We start from the raw sequence: 21,398 nt of genomic DNA, 5'->3' as shown, positions 1-21,398 counted from the left end.
AGGATTTTTTCGATGTTCCGGCTTACGGCAATTTTCAGGTTACGTGTCTCAAGAACAGAACCCCCGTCGTAACCCGGGGACTGCCTGTATATATATATGTTCAACAGGAGACAGGAGATGTATTCTGTCCAATCTTAAGCCCCTTAGGTTGTACACATCCTTGCCAAAGAGCTTCCTGGTTGTTGTCAGGACCTCTTCACCTTGTTAGAGCATTAGCATGTTGGTGCACCTGTAGCCTTAGTTGTTATTCTGCTTATGTTAAAGTTATGGGTTTATGATAAAACAAATGTAATTGGTACCAAACATTTTTATTACAAACCCATCTCTCAACAAATTTCTCTCCTCCCACCCCATGGATCTGTCACAAGTTGATCTGAATATGCAAAGCGGTTAATTACAAAGGACTTAAAGTTAGACTTTTTTTTTTTCCCAAGTGTAATGATGTCTGGGATTTGTGCTTGATGCATGAATAATATAAAGTGATTGGTTTTTACTGAAAATATTTTATTACATCTATCTATATGTAGTTAGAGTGAAATGTAGATTTTGCTTGAGCCTAACTTAGTATGACTTTTAGTCAGTCTAAGGTAGATGTCTTAAGAAGATAGAACTGTAAATTACAGTATATACTATTATAGAAAGGAATGGAATGAAATTAATATAAGAAAACTAGTATTTATGTATAAGAATCAATATCTGTCTGACCTAATATCATTGAAATAATGTAGTAGTATTTTATTATAAATGGGAAAATGAGCTTGATCAGAAGTTATTACGTATATTAAATGCTAATTTTAGAATTTATGTTGAATGTGCAAGTTATTTGATGATATTTGAATCATACAGCTGATAATATAATTAATCTCATTAATGTATTGATGACACAAGTATTCTAGAGCATCAGCCTCTGTTTCCAGGGGTCGCTCCTGTTGTGGGGGAGAGGATTCCCAGATCCTTTCTGGCTATCCCACCAAGACAGAGTTGAGTCGATTACACTCTTTTTATTTTTGTTTTCTCAGAAAGATGGTTTTGTGGACATTTGTGATTTTGTTTTATTTCCTTTAGGAAAGGGTGTGGGGTGCATATTTGAAAGTCAGTTTCTACTTGTGAGATGGAAGGACATTTATGTAAAGTTATAACCTTTTAAAAACTCCATTCATATTGGTTGTTTTCCACAAATACCGTCACTTTGTCAAGTAAACAATATTTGCCTGTTACTGAAAATCATAACCCTATAGATGGCAAAGAAAGACAAGTATGTAGTGCTGCTTTCATTTTGGTTATACATAAATGGAACTTTCACTGTATTCTGCATAAGGAATTTATCTACTTTTGTTTTAATATTTATAAACGTACAGTATCTTATAAATTTATCAACACTGAAATAGTTTGCAATATTGCCATTTACAGTATTTGGAATATCATAAAAAAAAAATTTTTCTTTCTGTTTTACAACCTTAACTTTTCTAATGAATTGATCCTTGTCTCTCATGTAATGATTTATTCAGGATAGAATATGCAGAAGGAGCTTGCATATCAATGAGTAAATAAAGGTAGAATAAAACAAAATAAAATCATATGTTGTGTAACAAATCTCATCTTTCAGTACAGTCACACTTTTGAGTAATTGTTGCATTGCTTTTCATAGTACAGTAGTACAGTATTAAAATGTGACTGTATTTGCCAAGGCTTAGCAGATCATTCTTGACAGTATTTTAGCCAAATACAATAAATCAAAAGATATGCAAAAATGTTAATTGTTTGGAGGGTTGTTAACCGTAACAATATATGGATAACATTAAACTCAGAAACAAAATTGTGGTATTTACGCTTGCTAAAATATTACTTTGTTATTTTGTAATGGCGATTTGTAGTTGAAATTTTCTTGAATATTGGGAAATTCCAGAAATAGTTGGAATTTCCTGCACCTTGATTATTGGGAAATTCAAGAAATAGTTTGAATTTCCTGCACTTGAATACAAGCAACTACAATTGATGTTTTATTGACTGCTTATAAACTAAATTTTTCCCTGTCCAAAAAACTGTATTTGATCCCTCTCCCATTAGTTAAACAAGGTTTGTCATTTTTTTCTAATTGAGTTACTTTATACAGTACTCTAGTCCAATGTGCCATATCTGTCATGGCAGGTTAAAGTTGTGTTTTGTATACTGTATATCATTCTGAGGCTTTCAGTTTAAATTTGTTACTGTGAAGTACCATACAAAATTTTTATGCGCAGTTAAATGTTGTGTGTATGTGTGTGTAAGCTGATCTTACCTTATCCTGTTTTCTTTCTTTCTCAAAGGCTTTTATTTTTTCAAATATTAATAAACAAACAATACAATAAATCATAAATTTTCATCAAAACTTACTGCTGTATGTGTTTCCTGGTCCTGTTTGTCTTTGTATACACAGCACATGTACTACTATGGGTGTATAGTAGTGCACTTATCTATAATTACAGTATGCAGATAGCCATAATAAATTCTTATGTTACTAGCTTATGTATTTATTGTAGTGTAGTTATTATAGATATTTTAACATTCTTACATGTAAGGCAGTCCCTGGTTATCAGCGGGGGTTCCATCCTGAAAATCGCTAGTAACTGAAAATTAACCAGTTTTGCTGCTTATTGGCACTGATAACCGGTTAATGTCATCTCTGTTAGGTATAAGCGCCAATAACCGCAAATTGGCGCATTTTGGTGGCAATTTTCGTTGCTAGGCCATCTCCATAAAGCCTGGTCGCTGATAGCAAGAAGCCACCGATAACTTAGTACAGAAAAAAAATGAGGTAGTACTTATAACATTTTTTCTAGTGTAATGGCAAAAGGAAGAAAGAGAGGTGCTGAGAGATGGGATGTGCTGGATAAGTTATGCTATGTTGTAAGCCACACTTCCCTAGGGTCTAGCGTACACTAATCCCTGTCTATCAAGACTCTAGTGACATTGCTGTTTCATCATAATAATTATCTAGGTCCTCACCTTTTGTAAACATTCAGAACTCCACGGGGTATAACCTTAATGTTTGAACACACTAGAAACAATCAGTGACCTAAAAATTACTCAAAAAGGGGTAAAAATTTGTTACAAGGGTCTAATTTACCTTGTCTAATTATTATTTTTATAAAAGATTAGTTTATCCAGACCTCTGAGCCTTACAACAGTTCTTCTGGGGTTGGTTAACCGTCTAATAAAAAGGAGAGAAATGGCTAATTGGTAACATCGTAACATAACCTAACTTGAATGTCTGCCATTACATGGCATCTCTGCAGCTAAACCAAGTTATTAGATCTAGGCTAAAACCAAACTCTGAGATACAAAGATAGTCTTTTATTTCCCCAAAAGAACTAAAATGAAAAACAAGGAAAATGAATTGGAAATGTCAAAACCATGAAACACATTTACTCCTCGAATAGTCATCTTGATTAAAACCTTGTCACACTATCTCATTGTCAAAAACCCCATCAGTATTTTCCCTAACAAAATTGTCAGTTTGTCAGAGAATTAATTTTCTGTGATGACAAACTGAATCCATCTGTAAAAGAAACCATAATTATCAGGAAAAAAATAAAAAAGAATGGATAAATATCCAATAAAAATACCAAATGCATTTCACTGCACTTCATCTCCCTTCAGAGTATCTGTAAAAGTTCAAAAGTTTTTTAAAGCTTTTTTCACTATTTACCTTTTTGATGGATCCTCTGTGCACCTCCCCTTGGGCTCTCCTCACTGGTAACTACTAAAAGAGTCTGCAGTCTAATGCCCTGATTTCCTCACTATCGGAACATATTACATTTTCATACGCCCTGGTGGGCGTACGAAAGCACGCATGCTATTCTTCTCATGGTTCTGATGTTCGTGCGTACGTGCACTAAATTGTTCTAGAACCTTCCATGAACACTCCCTGTTTGATGCACAGACATACACAATTGCATTTTTCTGACGTCACATGAAAATAAGAAGAAAAATAACTTCTGGGCTGAGTACCAATAATATAAAGAAAACAAGTAAATAGTAAAACTTAACTAAATTTGCAAAAGCCCTTGAAAGTCTCTTTACTTTTAAAGCATAACAAGAGATCATGAATAATTGACTTAGTAGAATTATGACAATACCTACAGGCTAAATGTCAATAAGTAAGGAAGAATGAATGGCTCTGGAACGTAAAGGATATGATTTGTCCCGTAAATTTAGTGAGGACTGTAAATTTTGTATAGAGTTTAACTTTGTGAGGTTTTAAGCTTTCTTGTGTCTATTTCAAAATTTTTATTTTTTAACTGTCATACTCTTGACTGCAGTAACATATACGTAATGGATTGTATAATTGTATAAAAAAAATAGTGTACATTTCTATAGTTGGCTGTTAACTAGACAGGAAATCCAGAGAGAGAGGGGAGGTAGAATACTCACTGTCGTCCCCTATTTCTAGGTCCCCCCTTCCTCCACTTGCTTAGTGAGAACAAAGAAGTGTTGGACAATGAATGCAGTAAAATGATTGTATAAGGGAAATATAAAATTTCTGTATAGTAAAAATACAGTTCAACAGTAAAAATGAAAACGAATGAGCAAATATTTGGCAATACTGAAAAATTCATCCACATCCTTTTTCTCTCTCACTTTAAGTGTCACCTAATTTCTGTTTCTATTCATATTTTATTCTGTCCCTCAAGTTTTTAAATTTTTCTTTCATTATGTAATTTTATTTTCTATAGTGTGAATGTCTTGTTTATATGGTACAGTGCATAATTATGTAATTTTCTTTTCCTTTCTGTAAATGTTTTTTTTTTTAGGTATAATTACTTTTATATTCATTGCAAAAATAGTGTTTTTAAAGTTTGTCGCAAGTATTGTAATGAATGATCAATTCTTCATCATTTTTTAGTGGTTACAAAGGTTCTGTTATTAAACTAGCATCTTAATGTGTCAGTGTTATAATGTACATGCAATAGAATTGGTTAACTTACTATGTAGTGAGAAACATGGTCCAGTTGAATAGCTATAGTTGCTTGTATTCAGTCATAATTGAAATTTTATTGCAAGTTATTGTTTCAGCAGAAGTACATCTTTGAACAGTGCAAGCTTCAGTGTATTGCTATTCTATCTATAACTTAATCCCTAAAGAAAAATGTGTAATATTTAAAATGTTGATGATTGTCTTAGTACTTACATAATGACCCTGTTCTCAGGGCTCAAACCTGATACCTTTTATTTAACACATAACATATTAACTTATTACAAGGAGAGAGTATATGGAATGTGATGGAGGGATAATGCTTTCTAATAAAGAAAAATGTCATTTGAGAGGGAGTTATAAATTGAGTTTAAATTGGTAATCCACTTTAAGTTTATTATACTGAGAAATATAAAGCTCCCAAGTAGGCAGCTTTGAAAAGAAACCAATGAGTTTAGAAGAGCTGTTTCTTCCAGAGTGATGGGCTTATTAAATTTACCACCGTCAAGGATTTGATTGTCAAAACTAAGTTGGTGTTAGGGAAGTTATTTTGGAGAAACTTGGATTAATATGACATCCCTCTCTACTTGTAGAAATAACATTTAAAATCATACATTTGTACCACTTAAGCACCAGTATACACTCAAACACTAATTTAACAAAATTATGACATTCTTCATATTGAGAATTATGATGTTTTTAAAATTGTTTTTGGTAATTATCCTTGAACTCCTAATCTGTGTCATTTCATTCAATTAAAATATTCTGAATATGTTAGCTTTGTATGTATATTTTAACTGCAATGGTTAACTGACTGTAGAAACTACAGTTTCAGTATCTACTTGTTCTGAATGATGGATTGAAATATAGCTTACACTTTACTTTTTGATAATATTAAATTGTCTTGAATTTTTGTAATGAACACATTTCCAAAAATTACAAGTTGTGTTGTCATTTGTGCACATCATTACACTGAAGATCTTAGTTGCTATTTTTTCATATTTGCAGATCTGTTGTAGATGCAACTGATGTTCAACTCAATATGAGAGTTGGGATTCATACTGGACGAGTTTTGTGCGGTGTATTGGGATTACGAAAGTGGCAGTATGATGTTTGGTCTAATGATGTCACCTTAGCAAACATGATGGAAGCTGGAGGAGAGCCTGGGTCTGTATTCTTTATTATAATTGTTAAATTCCTAACTAGTGGCCTTATCATTTAGAAATTGAAGTTCTTTTGGGCAGAAATGCTTTGAGGTTTATTGAATTTGAGGTTGAGATTAATATTAGATTATTATTATTATTCAGAAGATGAACCCTATTCATATGGAAAAAGCCCACAGGGGCCATCGACTTGAAAATAAAGCTTCCAGAGAATATGGTGCTCATTAGGAAGTAAGAAGAGAGGGTAAAAGGAAATACAGAAAGAAGAGATATCTCTTATTAAAAAGAAACAATAAATTAATAAATAGGTAAAGATGTATTAAAATGCAAAGAGAATAGCATTGACGTAGTACATTACACCTCCGCTTGAACTTTTTAAGTTCCAGTTGCACGACATCCTCAGGGAGGGCGCTCAAGTTTTTAATTTTTATTTATTTTTTCATTTCACAGTTTTTACTATATCGGCTGTAGTTTTTGCTAAGGTTTTGAGGCCTTTTGTGTCTTAAGCACATGATACTAAAATTAACTGTAATTCCATTTTTGTACATGGAACTTACCCAGCAGATATATACTTAGCTATAGACTCCGTCGTCCCCGACAGAAATTCGAATTTCGCGGCACACGCTGCAGGTAGGTCAGGTGATCTACCGCCCCTGCCGCTGGGTGGCAGGAATAGGAACGATTACCGTTCTAGAACCAGATTTTCTCTGTCGCGGTAGTGTCAACATACGTTGTTGCTACCTCCTGACTTGATTTTCGTTTTTTCATCGCCATCGACCTTCTGGGCTGTCTTTTGCAGGGAAGTACTGGGTCTTTGGTTTGGCATACGCTTTTATTAACTTTTTAATGAATTTGGCTTCGAAATTTTGAAGAATATATTACGTGAAACTACCGAATTTTTCGGTAGACACTCATATAATTTGCAATAAGGGAAATATTGATTTTTTTTTTCACTAATACGTGTATAAGTGTTGGAACTTGATGAAGGAAATATAAGATCAAACTTCCTACTTTAGGAAGTCAGAAAGCATATAACTAGATACGCTTCCTTTAGAAGCTTTAAGAGCTCTCGTACTAACGAGCAGTTAGAGTATTGACAATACTAGTAGTTGTTGCATCCTCATCACCTTCTTACTCAACAGAATCTACAAATTCATATGCGCAAATTTGAAGATAAATGGATGGAGCTCAAAAGGCGAGCTCTTAAAAGGTAAGAAGTGAATATAGTGTTCCCAGTGCAGTGGAGGGTGCGTCTGATCGGCTCCGTAGCGCTTCCAGGCCTAGACCTCTTCCAAACTCCCAGACCCAGTGGAGGAAAGTCGACAGCCGCAGGAAGGTTAGGGAGAACCCCCACCGGTCAGGCGTCCCCTCGGCAGGTTTCTGTAGAACGTCCCAGACTGCCAAGGATAGCCATTGATAAGGCATCCTTAAAAAAGTGCGTCTCTTCATCTTACATCCGAAAAACGAAGAATGTATGTTTGGAGTTTCGATGATCTAGCGCGTTCTCTGAAAACTAAGAGAACACTTCAACACTGAGCAAGAGCCAGGCAGCCAGCCGCTGCGGCGCTGCCAGGAAGCCGCATTCCAGCAAGCTAGCGTGAGCTACGTTCCAATAGCCAGCAGCGAGCCGCGTTCCAGTTAACAGACTAGCGCGAGCCGCGTTCCTACAACCAAACGCGAGCCGCGTTCTAGAAATTTTTTCTTGGCGCAAGGCGCCTTCAAAGAGACGAAGTGCCAGCCTGGCGCAAATTGCGCCAGAAAAACAGACGGCTAGAGCAAGGAGCCTTATAGTAGAGTGGCAATCAGATCGATCCTTCCATTGAACGTTTCCGGGCACGAGGCTCTTTCTAAAAGGGGTCTAGTAGGCGCTCGGAACTATCAGGGCGCACGGGACCTTCCACGCAAGCGGAACGTTCCAGAAGCGAGTCTCCTTTCTAGCGTGCGGAACATTCCAGGCGCTAGGCGCAAGGAGCCAGGCGCTAGGCGCAAGGAGCCAGGCGCTAGGCGCAAAGAGCCAGGCGCTAGGCGCAAGGAGCCAGGCGCCAGAATATTCCTAATCTTCTTTTGAGAGAGAGGTCAGTTGCGAGGCTCCTCTTTGAGTTTTTAACTTGAGCAACTTTCCCCTGGCAAAGGTGCAAGATGTCGCACAGGCGGCCGTCGCTTTTGCCAGAAGGATTCTGATACTAAGAGAAGCCATTTTTTCATTATTCAGAGGACTCTCTCCTTCATTCATGCTCTTCCCTCGTTATGAAGAGGCAAGAGCTTTGGGAGTTTTCTTATAAGAATCTCATCGACGTTTGGGTATGATGGCGGATAGGAAATATCTACTTCCTTCCGTAAACCCTACAGATCAACAGGAATTCTGTCTCTTCCACGATTTATGAGGAAATCACGAAGATTTAAAGAGTTCCTGGATTAACTTCCTTCCTTAAGGAGATATATAAGGGATTTTGACGAAGGAAAAATCTATTTCTGGGTGATTGGCTCGTGTCGCCCTATGAAAGGATCCTTAATATCATTCTTTCTAGGTAAAATAAAATTAATCTAAAATTACAGAGAAAAACAAAATTAAGAAAATGTCAGTAAAACTGACTCGCTCACTCTTAAAAGAAGTGTCGGTATGATAATAGGGGCGAGTGTGGAACACTACCACGAGACAATCATCAATTAGAACTTCCAATCAGAATCCCCCCCAAGAGAGAGCCGATACCAACGGGCAATGCAGCCGCTACTACTACTACTAGAGGACGCCACGGACAGCAGCGCCCCTAGCGGACATCCTTAACCTAAAAACATCTTGTCCTGCAAGGGGGGGAACAAACCAAAACAGGGGGGGTTTCATAGGGCGACACGAGCCAATCACCCAGAAATAGATTTTTCCTTCGTCAAAATCCCTTTTCTGGGCTCAGCTCGTGTCGGCCTATGAAAGAGTACCAGAGAAACAGACAAGATGGGAAAAAAGGAACAATGAAAAGCAGTGTAAAATGATGGATATAATATAAGTAAATCAATTACAGCATACAAACTAAGCACTTAAACTAACTTATATTAAACAGTAAAACAATAGAACGTTAGCAATCTTAAAGTACTTAAATAGTAATTAAGTAAATTACAGAGATGCATGTAATATAACAAACAAAGGATTTACTTAACATATTTACAAAATATACAAACTCATTGTGTACCTACCCTAGCATAAAATAAGGGTAGGTACACTGAGTCCCATCATTAATATAAGTATGGCAAAATATATACAAACATTGTGTCCTACCCTAGCATAAAAATAAGGGTAGGTACACTGGAGTACATTATCAGTACAAGTGTGGATGTCCCTAGCAAAAAAAATAAGGGACAATCCACTATATGATTCAACGGCTAAGGCTATGATATTCGAGTAGCCCTGGCGATAGGGTGAGGCATGTTGGATGATGTAGGTAGAAAGGAAGACCTGGATCTATCTCACAACTACTATACAGTATCAGGGGAAACAATGTTTCCCGCTGCTACTGCTGAAAACTTTAAAGATTCCAAGGACTTTAGATAATGCCGTTTAAAGACTGTCGGGGATTTCCATCCAGTATACTTTCTAAGATCCTCAAAGTTCATATGTTGAAAATAATTAATTGAGGTGGCTACTCCCCTGATATCATGTGCTTTTGGGAATGACTCAGGGTTGGCTTGTTTAATGAAGTAAAGGATTTGTTGTCTAATACCTTTTACTGACAAGGTACCACCTTTTTCTCTCATGAAGAGAGCACCTGAGGATCTTGAAGAAGTACGAGATAGAAAGGCTCTAAGAGTTGATAACTGGGCCAAAGAGAAGGATCCTGTGGAAGTGGGATAACCTTCCAAGGAGCCACCTTGCAAGAGGATCCTCATTTTTGGCTAAAAAAGCTACGATCCGGAGCAAGTAGAACTTCTCCTGATGGGAGGAATTCCACATGGAACCCGCCCATCCCTGGATAGAGCCGACAGTTCTGAAATTCTGGCTCCTGAGGCTAGGCTTAATAAGAATAATGTCTTCCTCAGGAGCATTATGAATGTACAAGATGAGTTGTCAGTATCTGAAGCTAGTTTGAGGACATCATTTAAGAACCATGAAAACTGTAGTAGGCCTCTGAGAAGGTCTAAAGTCTAGCACAGGCTTTAGGGATAGATGTGAAATAAGATTCAGTCAGATCTATCTGAAAAACCTACTTGAAAGATTTTCTTCAAAGCCGATTTATGAGTGGTAATCGTGCTAGCTGCTAAACCTTTTTCAAACAAGGATCTGAAAAAGGATATAGCCAAATTAACTGTCATGGTTGTAGTGTTCGATTCTCTTAAGAAAGATGCTAATTTTTTAACAGCTGAGTCATATTGTCTAATGGTTGACTCTCTCTTATCTGATTCTAAGAAGAGAATATTCTGTGGGTCAATATCAGCATCTTTATTAGCCGCAAACTTCATGAAGTCCATAAAGTTAGGGTCTGGAGAATTCCTGAGGAAGCGAACACAGTCCTCATTTGTACTGATTGTGATAGCTTGGGATTGGGGATCCGTTGAGGTCGGAGACCCAATTCCAGAAGAAGAGGATACCAGTTGCTCTTGGGCCAGTCCGTGCAATCAGAGCTACTATCCCTTTGAAAGACCTTAGTTTGCTTAGGACTTTCAAGAGAAGATTCACTGGAGGAAAAATGTAAATTCTCCTCCACTGATTCCAATCCAACGACAGGGCGTCCGTGGCATAAAGCCAGAGGGGGGGGTCCAGGTTGGGGGCCACATAGCAAGGGAGCTTGTGGTTCGCTTGTGAGGCGAAGAGATCCACTTGGAGACCTGGGACTCTCCGGACTACCCACTGGAATGACCCGTCGCTCCAGAGACCACTCTGATTCCAGAGACTGACGGGACAGGGCGTCTGCTATCACAATTCTTACTCCTGCCAGGTGAGTGGAGACAGATGCCATTTGTGTTTGTTTGCTAATGCAAAAGATGGCTATCATGACATGATTCACATGCTTGGATTTGGACCCTCCTCTGTTGATGCAATGAACTACCACTGCACTGTCCAAAACTAGCCTTAGATGAGACTTCTTCGGGGAAGCAGCCTCTTCAGAGTAAGAAAAACTGCCATTGCTTCCAACACGTTTATGTGGAGCTGGCGAAATTGAACTGACCAAGTCCCCCTGAACCTGTTTGAACTGAGAGTATCCCCCCCACCCGGACAGGGATGCGTCCGTGTGAATGGTTAACACTGGGAAGGGATATTGAAGGGGTACTTTCTTGGCTAAGTTCTTTACCTTTGACCAAGGCCGTAGTTGGTTGCGGAGGATCTGTGGGATTACTGACAACTTGTCCTCGATATTTGGAGTTTGCTCTTGACCGCCAAATTCGATTTATATCTTTCAGCCTTGCTTTCAGAAGGATATCTGTTATCGAAGCAAACTGAAGAGACCTAGGATTCTCTCCTGGTTTCTTCTTGACGTTTGTTTGCATTTGAGAAATTGCCTGACAGATTTTGCTATTTCCTTCCGTTTGGCCACTGGAATTGACAGATTGTGGGAAGACAAATCCCATTGGATTCCTAGCCACTGAAAACGAGATTCCGGAGTAAGTCTGGATTTCGTTTTGTTTATCTGGAACCCCAGATGTTCCAGAAAGTGAATTACTTTTTGGGTGGCTTTGAGACATTCCTCGACTGTTGGTGCCCAGATCAACCAATCGTCGAGGTATGCTGCTACCATGATTCCCTGAGCTCTCAATTGTTGAACAACCACTTCTGCTATTTTTGTGAATACCCTGGGGGCTACATTCAGACCGAAGGGCATCACTTTGAATGAGAATGTTCGATTTCCTAGCCTGAAGCCTAGGAAATGGGCGGAAGTGCTGGCTATAGGGATATGATAGTATGCGTCTGTAAGATCGATGGAGCATGTGACGGCTCCACGCGGAAGTAAGGTCCTTACTTGCGAGAGGGTAAGCATCTTGAACTTGTCGCAACGAATGAAAAGAGTTTAGCTTTGACAAGTCTAAAGATTACCCTTCTTTTTGTTGAGCCTTTCTTTGGCACGCTGAATAAGCGACCCTTGAAATTTTAGATGCTTGACTCTCGCAATAGCTCCTTTCTGAAGGAGTTCTTCCGCGTAATCTGTCAATTCCTTTGACGGTATCTGGTGGAATGATTGATTGGAGGGGGATCTTTGATCCAACTCAGACCCAATCCTTTGGACACTATGCTCTGTGCCCAATTGCTGAACCCCCACCTGTGGCGGAAGAGGAACAGCCTCCCTCCTACCTGGGGAGCCTCATTGTTGATGGGCGGGTTGGCCACCACGCCCCCCTCTGAACTGCCTGCTCCTTGTCCCCTTCCTGCGCCACGCTGACGAAAGTAACCTCTCGCCCTACCTCTCGGCTGACTGTAGCCTTGAGCCTCAATATGTAGGGTTGAAGGCCGGCGAGATAGCGTAGGAGGTGGATGGCTGAGAGTTGAGGGGGGACAACAGGAGGATAGGCTGATTCTGCTGGAGCCAGCAGGTTGTCCTTGTTGGGTAACAACTGGGACCGCCTGCACAAATTGCTGCTGTTGCTGGAGTTTTTTTATATGGCTGGAACCTCTTACCAGCTTTCTTCTGTTTCTTACCAGCAGTGGGAACGGACTCCTGTTTCCTCTTCGAGGAAATACCCCACCTAGCTCTAAGGCTCTGGTTGAGCCTAGCAGCTTCGTGGTGTACTTCGTTAACCGCGGACTCTGGGAAGAGATCCGCTCCCCACATGCTAGAGGCTAAGAGTCTATTAGGCTCATGCCTAATGGTACACTCTTGTAGGACATGCTTCCGGCAGTTCCTCCTAGCCTGGAAGAAATCAAAAGCGTCCGTTAGAACCGTCGGAACTGAGATTCGCTAGGATCTTGAACAGCGTTCCGTAGCATAGGAGAGGGGCAGCCATTTCCGTAATAATAAGGGAATTGAGGGACCTGCCAACACCTGGATCGCGCATCAAACTCTGCCTGGATTAGGGAATCGGCAGCCTTGGTAGTTTCTCAGCCGAACTGGTCCATGGCGTAGTCCGGTTTGAGCTTACCAAGCGTGAATGTAGCTGGCATAAGTTCTCCCACAATTCTCCGAAAGCCGGGAAGAGTGGAGAAGTAGACTCCGCCTCCCTCAACTGTGGGATGGGGGTTCATCCTTGAGGACTGCCTGAAGGGACTTCTCCACTAAATTTCGTGGCGAACGGAAGAGAAACCTCCTCTTCCGTCGCGAAAATAGTGAAGGGACTCTTGTAGGCCTGGAGTTTGGTGTTCGTACACTCCCAGTCCTCAAGGCAGTGAACCCATTCCCGCTGAGCATGATCTCTACTATATAAGACCGACTCTTTAGAGATTTTGTCTTCCCTCGTCAGAGCCGTTGGCGTCAGCCTAGCATAACCGATGAAAGGCTGCGTCAGACCCGGAGGGTAAAACTCGAAGTCCTCAATCCTTCGAGTTCCACACTCCGGGATAGAGATCATCCCATCCTTGAATGGAGCGTAGGCAGCTACTCTCCAAGGGTTCTCCATAGAGAAAGCTGGCAAGGAGTCATATGGCGGGAGTTGAAGAATCCCAGTGCTTGGCGCTGGGGAGACTGGAAGAGGGACCTGAGATAGCCCCGCTACTCGGTCCTCATTCTCTCTCATCCTGTTAGAGAGATCTTGAATTGACTGCCCTGACTGAGACAGAGTGCTTGACAACTGTGCAAACATCTGCTCGAACCGTGTCCCCAGGGCGGAGACTTGCGAGCCAACCAACTCGCCCACCTGTTGCATCACCACTGCTGAGAAAAGCAGAGGGATCAAAGGTGCTAGGGCCTGCTACCCCTACCGCGTAGCCGGAGTGGAAGCGGTGGAGGCGGGAGAAGGCAGTGGCTCGGCGGGAGCGCGACACCTTCTCCTTAGAAGCCTTGCTTCTGGAGCTCTTTGGGTGAGAAGAGCTCGGCCTTGCTTTCACCGCATCGGCGTAGGAAGTCGACGACTTCCTAGCCGAAGAAGACGAAGACGACTTCTTCGAAGTTGTCTTGGCTAGAGTCTTCGGTTCTCTCTGTCCCTTCACCTTTGCGGGTACAGAGAGAGCGGGGAGAGCGCGGGTAGGGATCTCAGATCCCACAAAGCCTTGGAATGAAGCACTTGAAGAGGGGACAGGAGAAGATCCAGAAGCAAAGGAAAGACCTTGGCGCTCGACACACCTACCTCAACCAACAAATCCTCCACCCCTACCGCCATAGGTTCGACGTTAAGGTCCAGGGCAGCGACGTCCGGGACCGACTCCTGGGCGGCTACGACATCAAAGGACTGCTGGAGGTCTTGCTGGATGGAGGCTATCAGCGGGGCAGCGGACAAGGGGTCACGTAGCCGGTCGACCTTGCCCGCGGGGAAGATCTGGACGGCCAGCTTCTTGTCTAGAATGTAAGGCTGGCCTTTGGCGGCGTTCTTCCCGAAGCCGCCCACCCACGCTTTCAGGGTGGCGAGGGCGACTTCCCTCACACCAGTAGCCTGAAAGAAAGGCGAGATTAGCTTCTCCAATGGTTGGGACGGGGTTTAACAAACTTATGACTAAAAGTTGTTAGTAAAATGATAAGTAAGCCTATAAGGGACTTACCCCATCTCCCAGCTGACCGACCAGGTCGTAGCAGATGGCGCAGGCTTCAGGGTGCCAGACGATCGTCTCGTTGTAAGACGTGGCACAAGGGGCGTGAGACCTACACTCATCGTGTCCACAGGGGTCGAACAGCGTCGCGTTACAGGCTGGGACCTGGCAGTTGGTAGCCTGTAAGTGGAAAGATACATGAGTACCAGGTAAACACTTACAGTCTAACAGATGCTCCGCTGGTGCCGGAGCGATAAAGTTAGATTAAACCAGCGCCCCGCCAAAATACGTGTGGTAACCAGGTTGGTAGAGCTCTCTTGGCTATAGCTCCGCTGATGGCGGAGACACAAAAGAGAAACCAACCAGGAGTGGTGGTAAAAGGAAACACGACGGAAAAATGGTGGGGATGGAAGACAAAATCATGTAACAATTCATTGTAAAATTTATTGGGTATATCCTTAAATTAAGTAATAATAATACAACAACCCCCTCCGCCCGTCTACTAGAAGAGTGCGCAGGTAAGAAGCAAGCTCCTTCCGGTAGCGGGGGAGAGATGTAAGGATATAGTAGGCAAGCAACCGACCACTAGAGGTGCCCACCCCGCCGCTAGCGGAGCTAGTAACCTACAACCAAAGGTGCCGGCTGCGACCGGAAGCTCCTTTCGTATAGCGAGGCAGATGGCTGAGCAACAGGGGAGGGGGGAGAAAGATCTCGGTGAACACGGCGAGCGAGGGAGGGGGGGAGGGATGGCCCTACTCCTCCCCGCCTCACCAACTACCGCATGGAGACTCGGTACCTCAAGAGTGGTGCGCCCCATACCCCCCGCTGGGAGGAACCCCTGGCCGCCTCAGAGAAGTAGAGAGAGAAGGCAACTGAGGTTGTCATGACAACCAAGGGTCCCGTCCCCCAGCTCCTCCCTATACCAGAAGGGGAGGGCGGGGCAGGGTAAGGTGCGATGGGACACGTGACCGCAAGTGGCCTAGGCCGCGAGCAACACAACCGTGGAGAGGGCCCACGTGAACCAGGCTGTACCAATACAAGGAACAAGCACCTAGGCTAGCCTAACACCCTAAATGTAAATAAATAATACATCGAAAAGATGGAAAGACACTTTTAGTAGAAGAGAAAGAAGCCCAGGAGGAGGCAGACTGTTCCAAGAAACAGAGGCCTACTCGGAGCCAGTGATAGCCGATGAAGAGCAAGAGCCGGGATGCTGGGCCGGAATAATAATAATAGCCCTAAATACCAAACTAAAAGAAATGGTAGGAGGGCTGAACTAGCTAAAAACTCGATGTAAAAACAATGAACGTAATAAAGTAAGCCCATAAGATAAGAAGTCCCCCAGTATGGAGGACCGGGTAATTCTTACGAGGCAGCATGGCGCCGCACGAGACAACCAGGGAACCGTATGACCTATTTAAGAGGAAAATACTGGTACCCGGAGATAAAAATGTAGAAAAATATTACTTATGAGGTTACTTAACTTAGCCGTGGCAATAGCTGAACGTTCCATGGTAGAATATAGGATAAATCCAACAAATAGCAAAGCACAAGGAAAAAGACGTCTTGGCGATAGCGCTAAAAATTAAGGATGTCCGCTAGGGGCGCTGCTGTCCGTGGCGTCCTCTAGTAGTAGTAGTAGCGGCTGCATCGCCCGTTGGTATCGGCTCTCTCTTGGGGGGATTCTGATTGGAAGTTCTAATTGATGATTGTCTCGTGGTAGTGTTCCACACTCGCCCCTATTATCATACCGACACTTCTTTTAAGAGTGAGCGAGTCAGTTTTACTGACATTTTCTTAATTTTGTTTTTCTCTGGTAATTTTAGATTAATTTTACCTAGAAAGAATGATATTAAGGATCCTTTCATAGGCCGACACGAGCTGAGCCCAGAAATACTCTTTCTATCGTTCTATTAACGGAAAGAACGAAGATAGTAAAAATTTTTCCTTTCTCTATCTGCCTCGGCAGGGAAAGAAGGTAGTAGAGTATCTGCTGTATGAGAATACGATACGGCAAATCATAAGCACATACCGTAGTTACTTCTTTGCTGAGCAACTCAATTACCAGTATCCTTCCAGGAATTTCCTAGGAAGGACTACGCTTAAAGGGATTGTTAAGACAACACCTACTTAGCTTCTAGATTTATCGAAGTCTTCGTTTCGCTTAAATATGCATTATAAGAACTTCCTGAAGTTCGATAATAATTTTATAAGATTCCTTTATTAAATGGAGTAGCTGGCAACTCTGGAAGAGTAAGGCCAGTCGGCTAACGAGAGTCCGAGACTGCTATCGCTTAGACATAGACAGTAGACACCAACGCAGTATCATGTAGGTGTCGGTCATGAGTGGTTGGTTACATGTCTCTCTCCTGCGGGATGGAATGACTAACCGTGTCTCTCCCCTACAATCGTGGTTTTAGCCTCGGATTGAGGGGATAGTTAAGCAAACATAAATAAAATATTGTCTGTCTTTTGCTAAGAAGCTTTCAATAAGAAAGATATTACAACATTTCAATGATGTTTACCGTAGGTAACATTTTTAAAGGATTCTAACGCAGCGCAACTCTATATTGTATAATGCTCTCATGCTTACGAAAGCATGGCTTATTAGAGTACATGCTTAGTGAGAAGATGAATGTAGTAGAGAATTCACTTAAGACTACGGTATGGTCAAGTCTTATGCACATACCGAGGTTACTACAGAATTCCTAGTATCCTTACAAGGTATCCTAGATTAATGCTGTTTACCACAATGTGACAGTATTATAAAGGATTCTAATACGGCAGAGCGCTATAAATATAATTCTCTCATCCTTTCGAGAAACGCACACAACCTTTTTAGAATCGGATATTGCTCAAGAGAAGTTGGTTGAGTCGGATGGGAAACATTCTCTTAGTGGCAGAAGTTGTTTCCCTGAATGGACTATACTACGTATATAAAAGTTTTTTTTTTTTTTTTTTTTTTTTTTTCCATTAAGAACGGAATTAACATGGGAAGGATGTCGGGTACCATAAAGGCATAGATGTTATGGCACATAACCTAAAAAGAACTAGAAGGAAGCGCCAGCCTGGCGCAAATTGCGCCAGAAGCGCCAGCCGCGCCAGAAGCACCATCCAAGATATTTTCTCGTTTTAGCGAGTTATTAACCTAAGAGTCCAGTAGCCTCTCGGACAGCAGGCTCGTGACAGCAAGATTCGTTCCTGATTTCGTTACCCATTTAATCGAAAATGGGGTCGCTTACAAGGAATGATGAAAATGATTTATTTTAATCACTGAGGCCAATTCCACGACTCTCTCATATCGCAAAGAGCATCGAGAATCTCTTTTTTCGCCCCTGTTCGCGTTAACAAAAGAGAACCTATTTGGGGAACAGACACGGAACGTAACGATCCTTAAGAGGTTCGATGCAAGATTTTGCATGTCCGTGAGAACCTTCTCGATCGAAGATAATAACTGTTAACGTATGTCTAACATTTATTGAAAAGAGTTGTGAGAACCTGCGGAAAGTCTTCTCATAGAATCTCTTTGTAAGGTAGAGACGAACAGGCTTCCTTAGACTGCTTCCTTTTCCTCGAACCAAGAGAGGTAGCAAATATAAGACATCTTTAAATTTAAAGAAGGGGAATAAACATTAGTCTTTTTTCCCCTAGTTATAAATTCTTAACAGGTATTAAGATAAATGGGCGTCAAAGGAAGAGAGGATGTATGCCTCATTTTGGCCTTAGAGAGGTTGGATTCACAGAAGTCACGTTTCTTCTCACAGCATGTTTCGTAAGGCTTTTCCAAGAGTATCTGGATATTCTATCAGAATCTATTATAAATAGACCTAAAAAACCTCTCCACTCTGAGTCTGTCCGCGTGCAGACTGACCAGAAGTGGGACATGAATGAGAGGTTTTTTTCAAGGTAAATGACAATAGTCATGGCTAAGACATAGAATTGCTGCAGATCGTGCTAGATGGAATGAGGAAACTGTCCTCTTTTCCGATACCTCTGTGAACCACATAGCGAGGTTTTTTTCTTCACTTTCAGAGGGAAGAATCACCTATGTATATATCTGCTATCAAAGAACGCAGTAAAAGGCTATATTCTGTCTCTACAAGGGGAATTAGAGATAACAGAGGATTAAGATCTTCGGGATCTTATACGATACCGCAATACGACAAGAGTAGGATATCATGTACTTCGAATGGGATCTTTTGTGGCCACAGATTCCGTGTTCCGACAAAATGGAACTGCTCCTCATCAAAACGTCTTTGAGGAAGTTTATGAAGGATTCTTTGTTTCTCTTAGCCCTAACAAACGACCAAGAAGACAAGTGAATTTTTTGTGCATTGGAAATCTCGCATCAGATTCAATGGAGACTCGGCAATGGGTCTTGCCAGCTAGTATGTCTGGCAAAAGAACTAAATCACTCTATTCCTGATGCAACGCTTTCAGATAGAAGTTTCGTTGCCCAGGCAGGTACTTACATTTTCATCTACAGAAGAAGGAGATGGTTTAAACGTTTGCCTACAGAGTCTTCGGGGTGCGATGAGGGCTCAAATGCTTCCAGAAGGTATTCAGAAGGATACAATAAGAGCTAGAATCAGGGTTCCGCCCATTTCAGCTCAGAGTCTCCTTCGACTTCCAGACCTCCTTCCCTTCCTTCGGGCAAGGATAGGGAAGATTGCTGCAACGAGGAACCTCATCAACATGTAAGAAGAGATCTCGTTAGCAAAAGAAGTGTTTCACGAAGGATCCTCCTCGGAGGAAGACTCTTCTCTCTCGTATTGTTAGATATCCTGTCATCTACTGGGTGTAGCTGACTAAAATCACCTCCCCTTGCCAGGGGCCAAAAGCTCAAAGGGGAAGAATTTCTTCCACCCTTCTCCAGTCTTCTGATAAACTATGTGGTTGTTCAGGACTCTCGGACAATGTAGCGCCAGCCAGCGCCAAATGCCAATATGTACAGGCGAAAAAATTAAAGAAAAACGCCAGAGGCGGACAGTTCCAAGGAACTCTGTCCATGGTCGGATACTGAGAAGGAGCGGGCCTCCAACCTGGCGAACAAATGCGCCAGAGGTGAACAAATCAGGACAGATATAAGAGTGCCCGATGTGGACATCGCTAGACAGCCTAGAGACTCTTCCAAGCTCGAAGCTCCAGCAAGTGTGGAGGAGCCAAGCCAGGCGCGAGGCGCCAGCCAGGCTCTAGGAGCCACCCAGGCTCTAGGAGCCACCCAGGCTCTAGAAGCCAGCCAGGCACCATCCAGGTGCCAGGCTCCTTCAAGGCTAGGCTCCAGTCAGGATTGAGGATCCATCCAGGCGCAAGGCTCCTTCCAGTAAAGAGAAACCTAAAGCTCTGTCATGTAAGAGGGCTAGTCCCCATTGATATGATACAGGTAAGGCTCTGCCATGTAAGTGGGTCAGCCCCCATTGGCACGATCCGAGAAGGCTCTGTCGTGTAAGTGGGCTAGCCCCCATTGACATGATCCAGAAGGGTTTGTCAGTCATAGGTCCCTACCTCGCTGAAACTCTTGAGGCATGCAGACTCATAGACAGTAATCATGAAGTCTTCTGCCAGGCTCCAGGTGCCTTCCAGGCGCAAGGCGCCAGCCAGACGCAAGGCTCCAGCAGTGCGAGGCGTAGACCAGGAAGGAGGAGCAATCAGGCACCGGGCCAGGCGCGAGGCGCCAGCCAGGGCGCAAGCGCCATCCAGGCGCGAGGCTCCAGCCAGGCTCTAGGCGCCATTCAGGCTCTAGGCGCCCATTCAGGCGCAAGGATCCAGCCAGGCGCAAGGCGCCCTAGACAGGCGTTAGGCGCCCTGCCAGGCACGAAGCGATAGCCAGGCTCCAGGCTTCACCCAGAAGAGACTCGATATCAAAGAACGCCCTGGCCTTCCTTGAGACATTGTGATCTCTTAAGCACTTGATAAGTGCATTGATGATTCCTCAAACAGCTGAGATAAAAAGAGCATGAAGTGCGAGCTTTTCCGAATTCTTGTTCTTTCCCTAACAATATGTCATAAGGACATATTAGCTGTCACATACGGGAGATGCAACTCTGTGTTGACTTCCCATTATCCGAAGGATATCAAGATAACCTTCGAGGGATCCTTCTCTCTTGGTTGATACGTGTCTGCGGATACATTGCTGGGATAGGGAGCAGATACTGATCCTTAACTAGTGAGTTAAATTTTATTTAACGTCGGTGTTTTTTTCTTGGTTGTTTGAAAGGAGTTTGTAGATAACTCTTTTCAACTTAAGCACTAACCCTCGTGTTAGGATCAGGTGATCGGGATCGGTGTTGTGCTCCTTAATTATGCCACTAGGCATAGGCATATTGTCATGTAAGAGGCTCTGTCGAGTAAATGGATAAGACCCCATCGACAGACCCACAAGAACTCTTAGCCATAGGTCACATCCTCGCTGAGGCTCTTGAGGCGAAGCAGATTTCTAGGCATTAGCCATGGCGTCTTCCGCCTGATCAAGTAGGAACCAAGGTTTTATTTATTTATTACCTACAACGTATGTTGTTTACCTGTCTATTCAGTAAATAGTTGTCTCTTTCCCACCACCAAGGGTGTCAATCAGCTAAGTATATATCTGCTGGGTAAGTTCCATGTACAAAAAGGATATTGTTAAGATACAATAAAGTTTTGTACATACTTACCTGGCAGATATATACGATTGATGGCCCACCCA

At 42.4% G+C, this 21,398-nt stretch overlaps 1 protein-coding gene across 11 annotated transcripts in view; it reads left to right on the top strand.

The window, feature by feature from the left end:
• The window catches only part of LOC135206942 (adenylate cyclase type 1-like), a 352,691-nt gene that overhangs the window by 135,118 nt on the left and 196,175 nt on the right, over positions 1-21,398 (top strand). For 8 of the 11 annotated variants that reach the window (XM_064238457.1, XM_064238459.1, XM_064238461.1 and 5 more), the window contains exons 7-8: positions 918-980; positions 5,963-6,121. In XM_064238457.1, coding sequence (XP_064094527.1) covers positions 918-980; positions 5,963-6,121 — 222 coding nt within the window. The remainder of the gene's footprint in view (positions 1-917; positions 981-5,962; positions 6,122-21,398) is intronic. The other 3 variants (XM_064238463.1, XM_064238460.1, XM_064238464.1) reach the window with 1 other exon arrangement.

Source organism: Macrobrachium nipponense, chromosome 31, assembly GCF_015104395.2.
Source record: "Macrobrachium nipponense isolate FS-2020 chromosome 31, ASM1510439v2, whole genome shotgun sequence".
Lineage (NCBI taxonomy): Eukaryota > Metazoa > Arthropoda > Malacostraca > Decapoda > Palaemonidae > Macrobrachium > Macrobrachium nipponense.
Note: the sequence above shows the minus strand (reverse complement) of the source record. Positions and strands in the feature narration are given on the sequence as shown.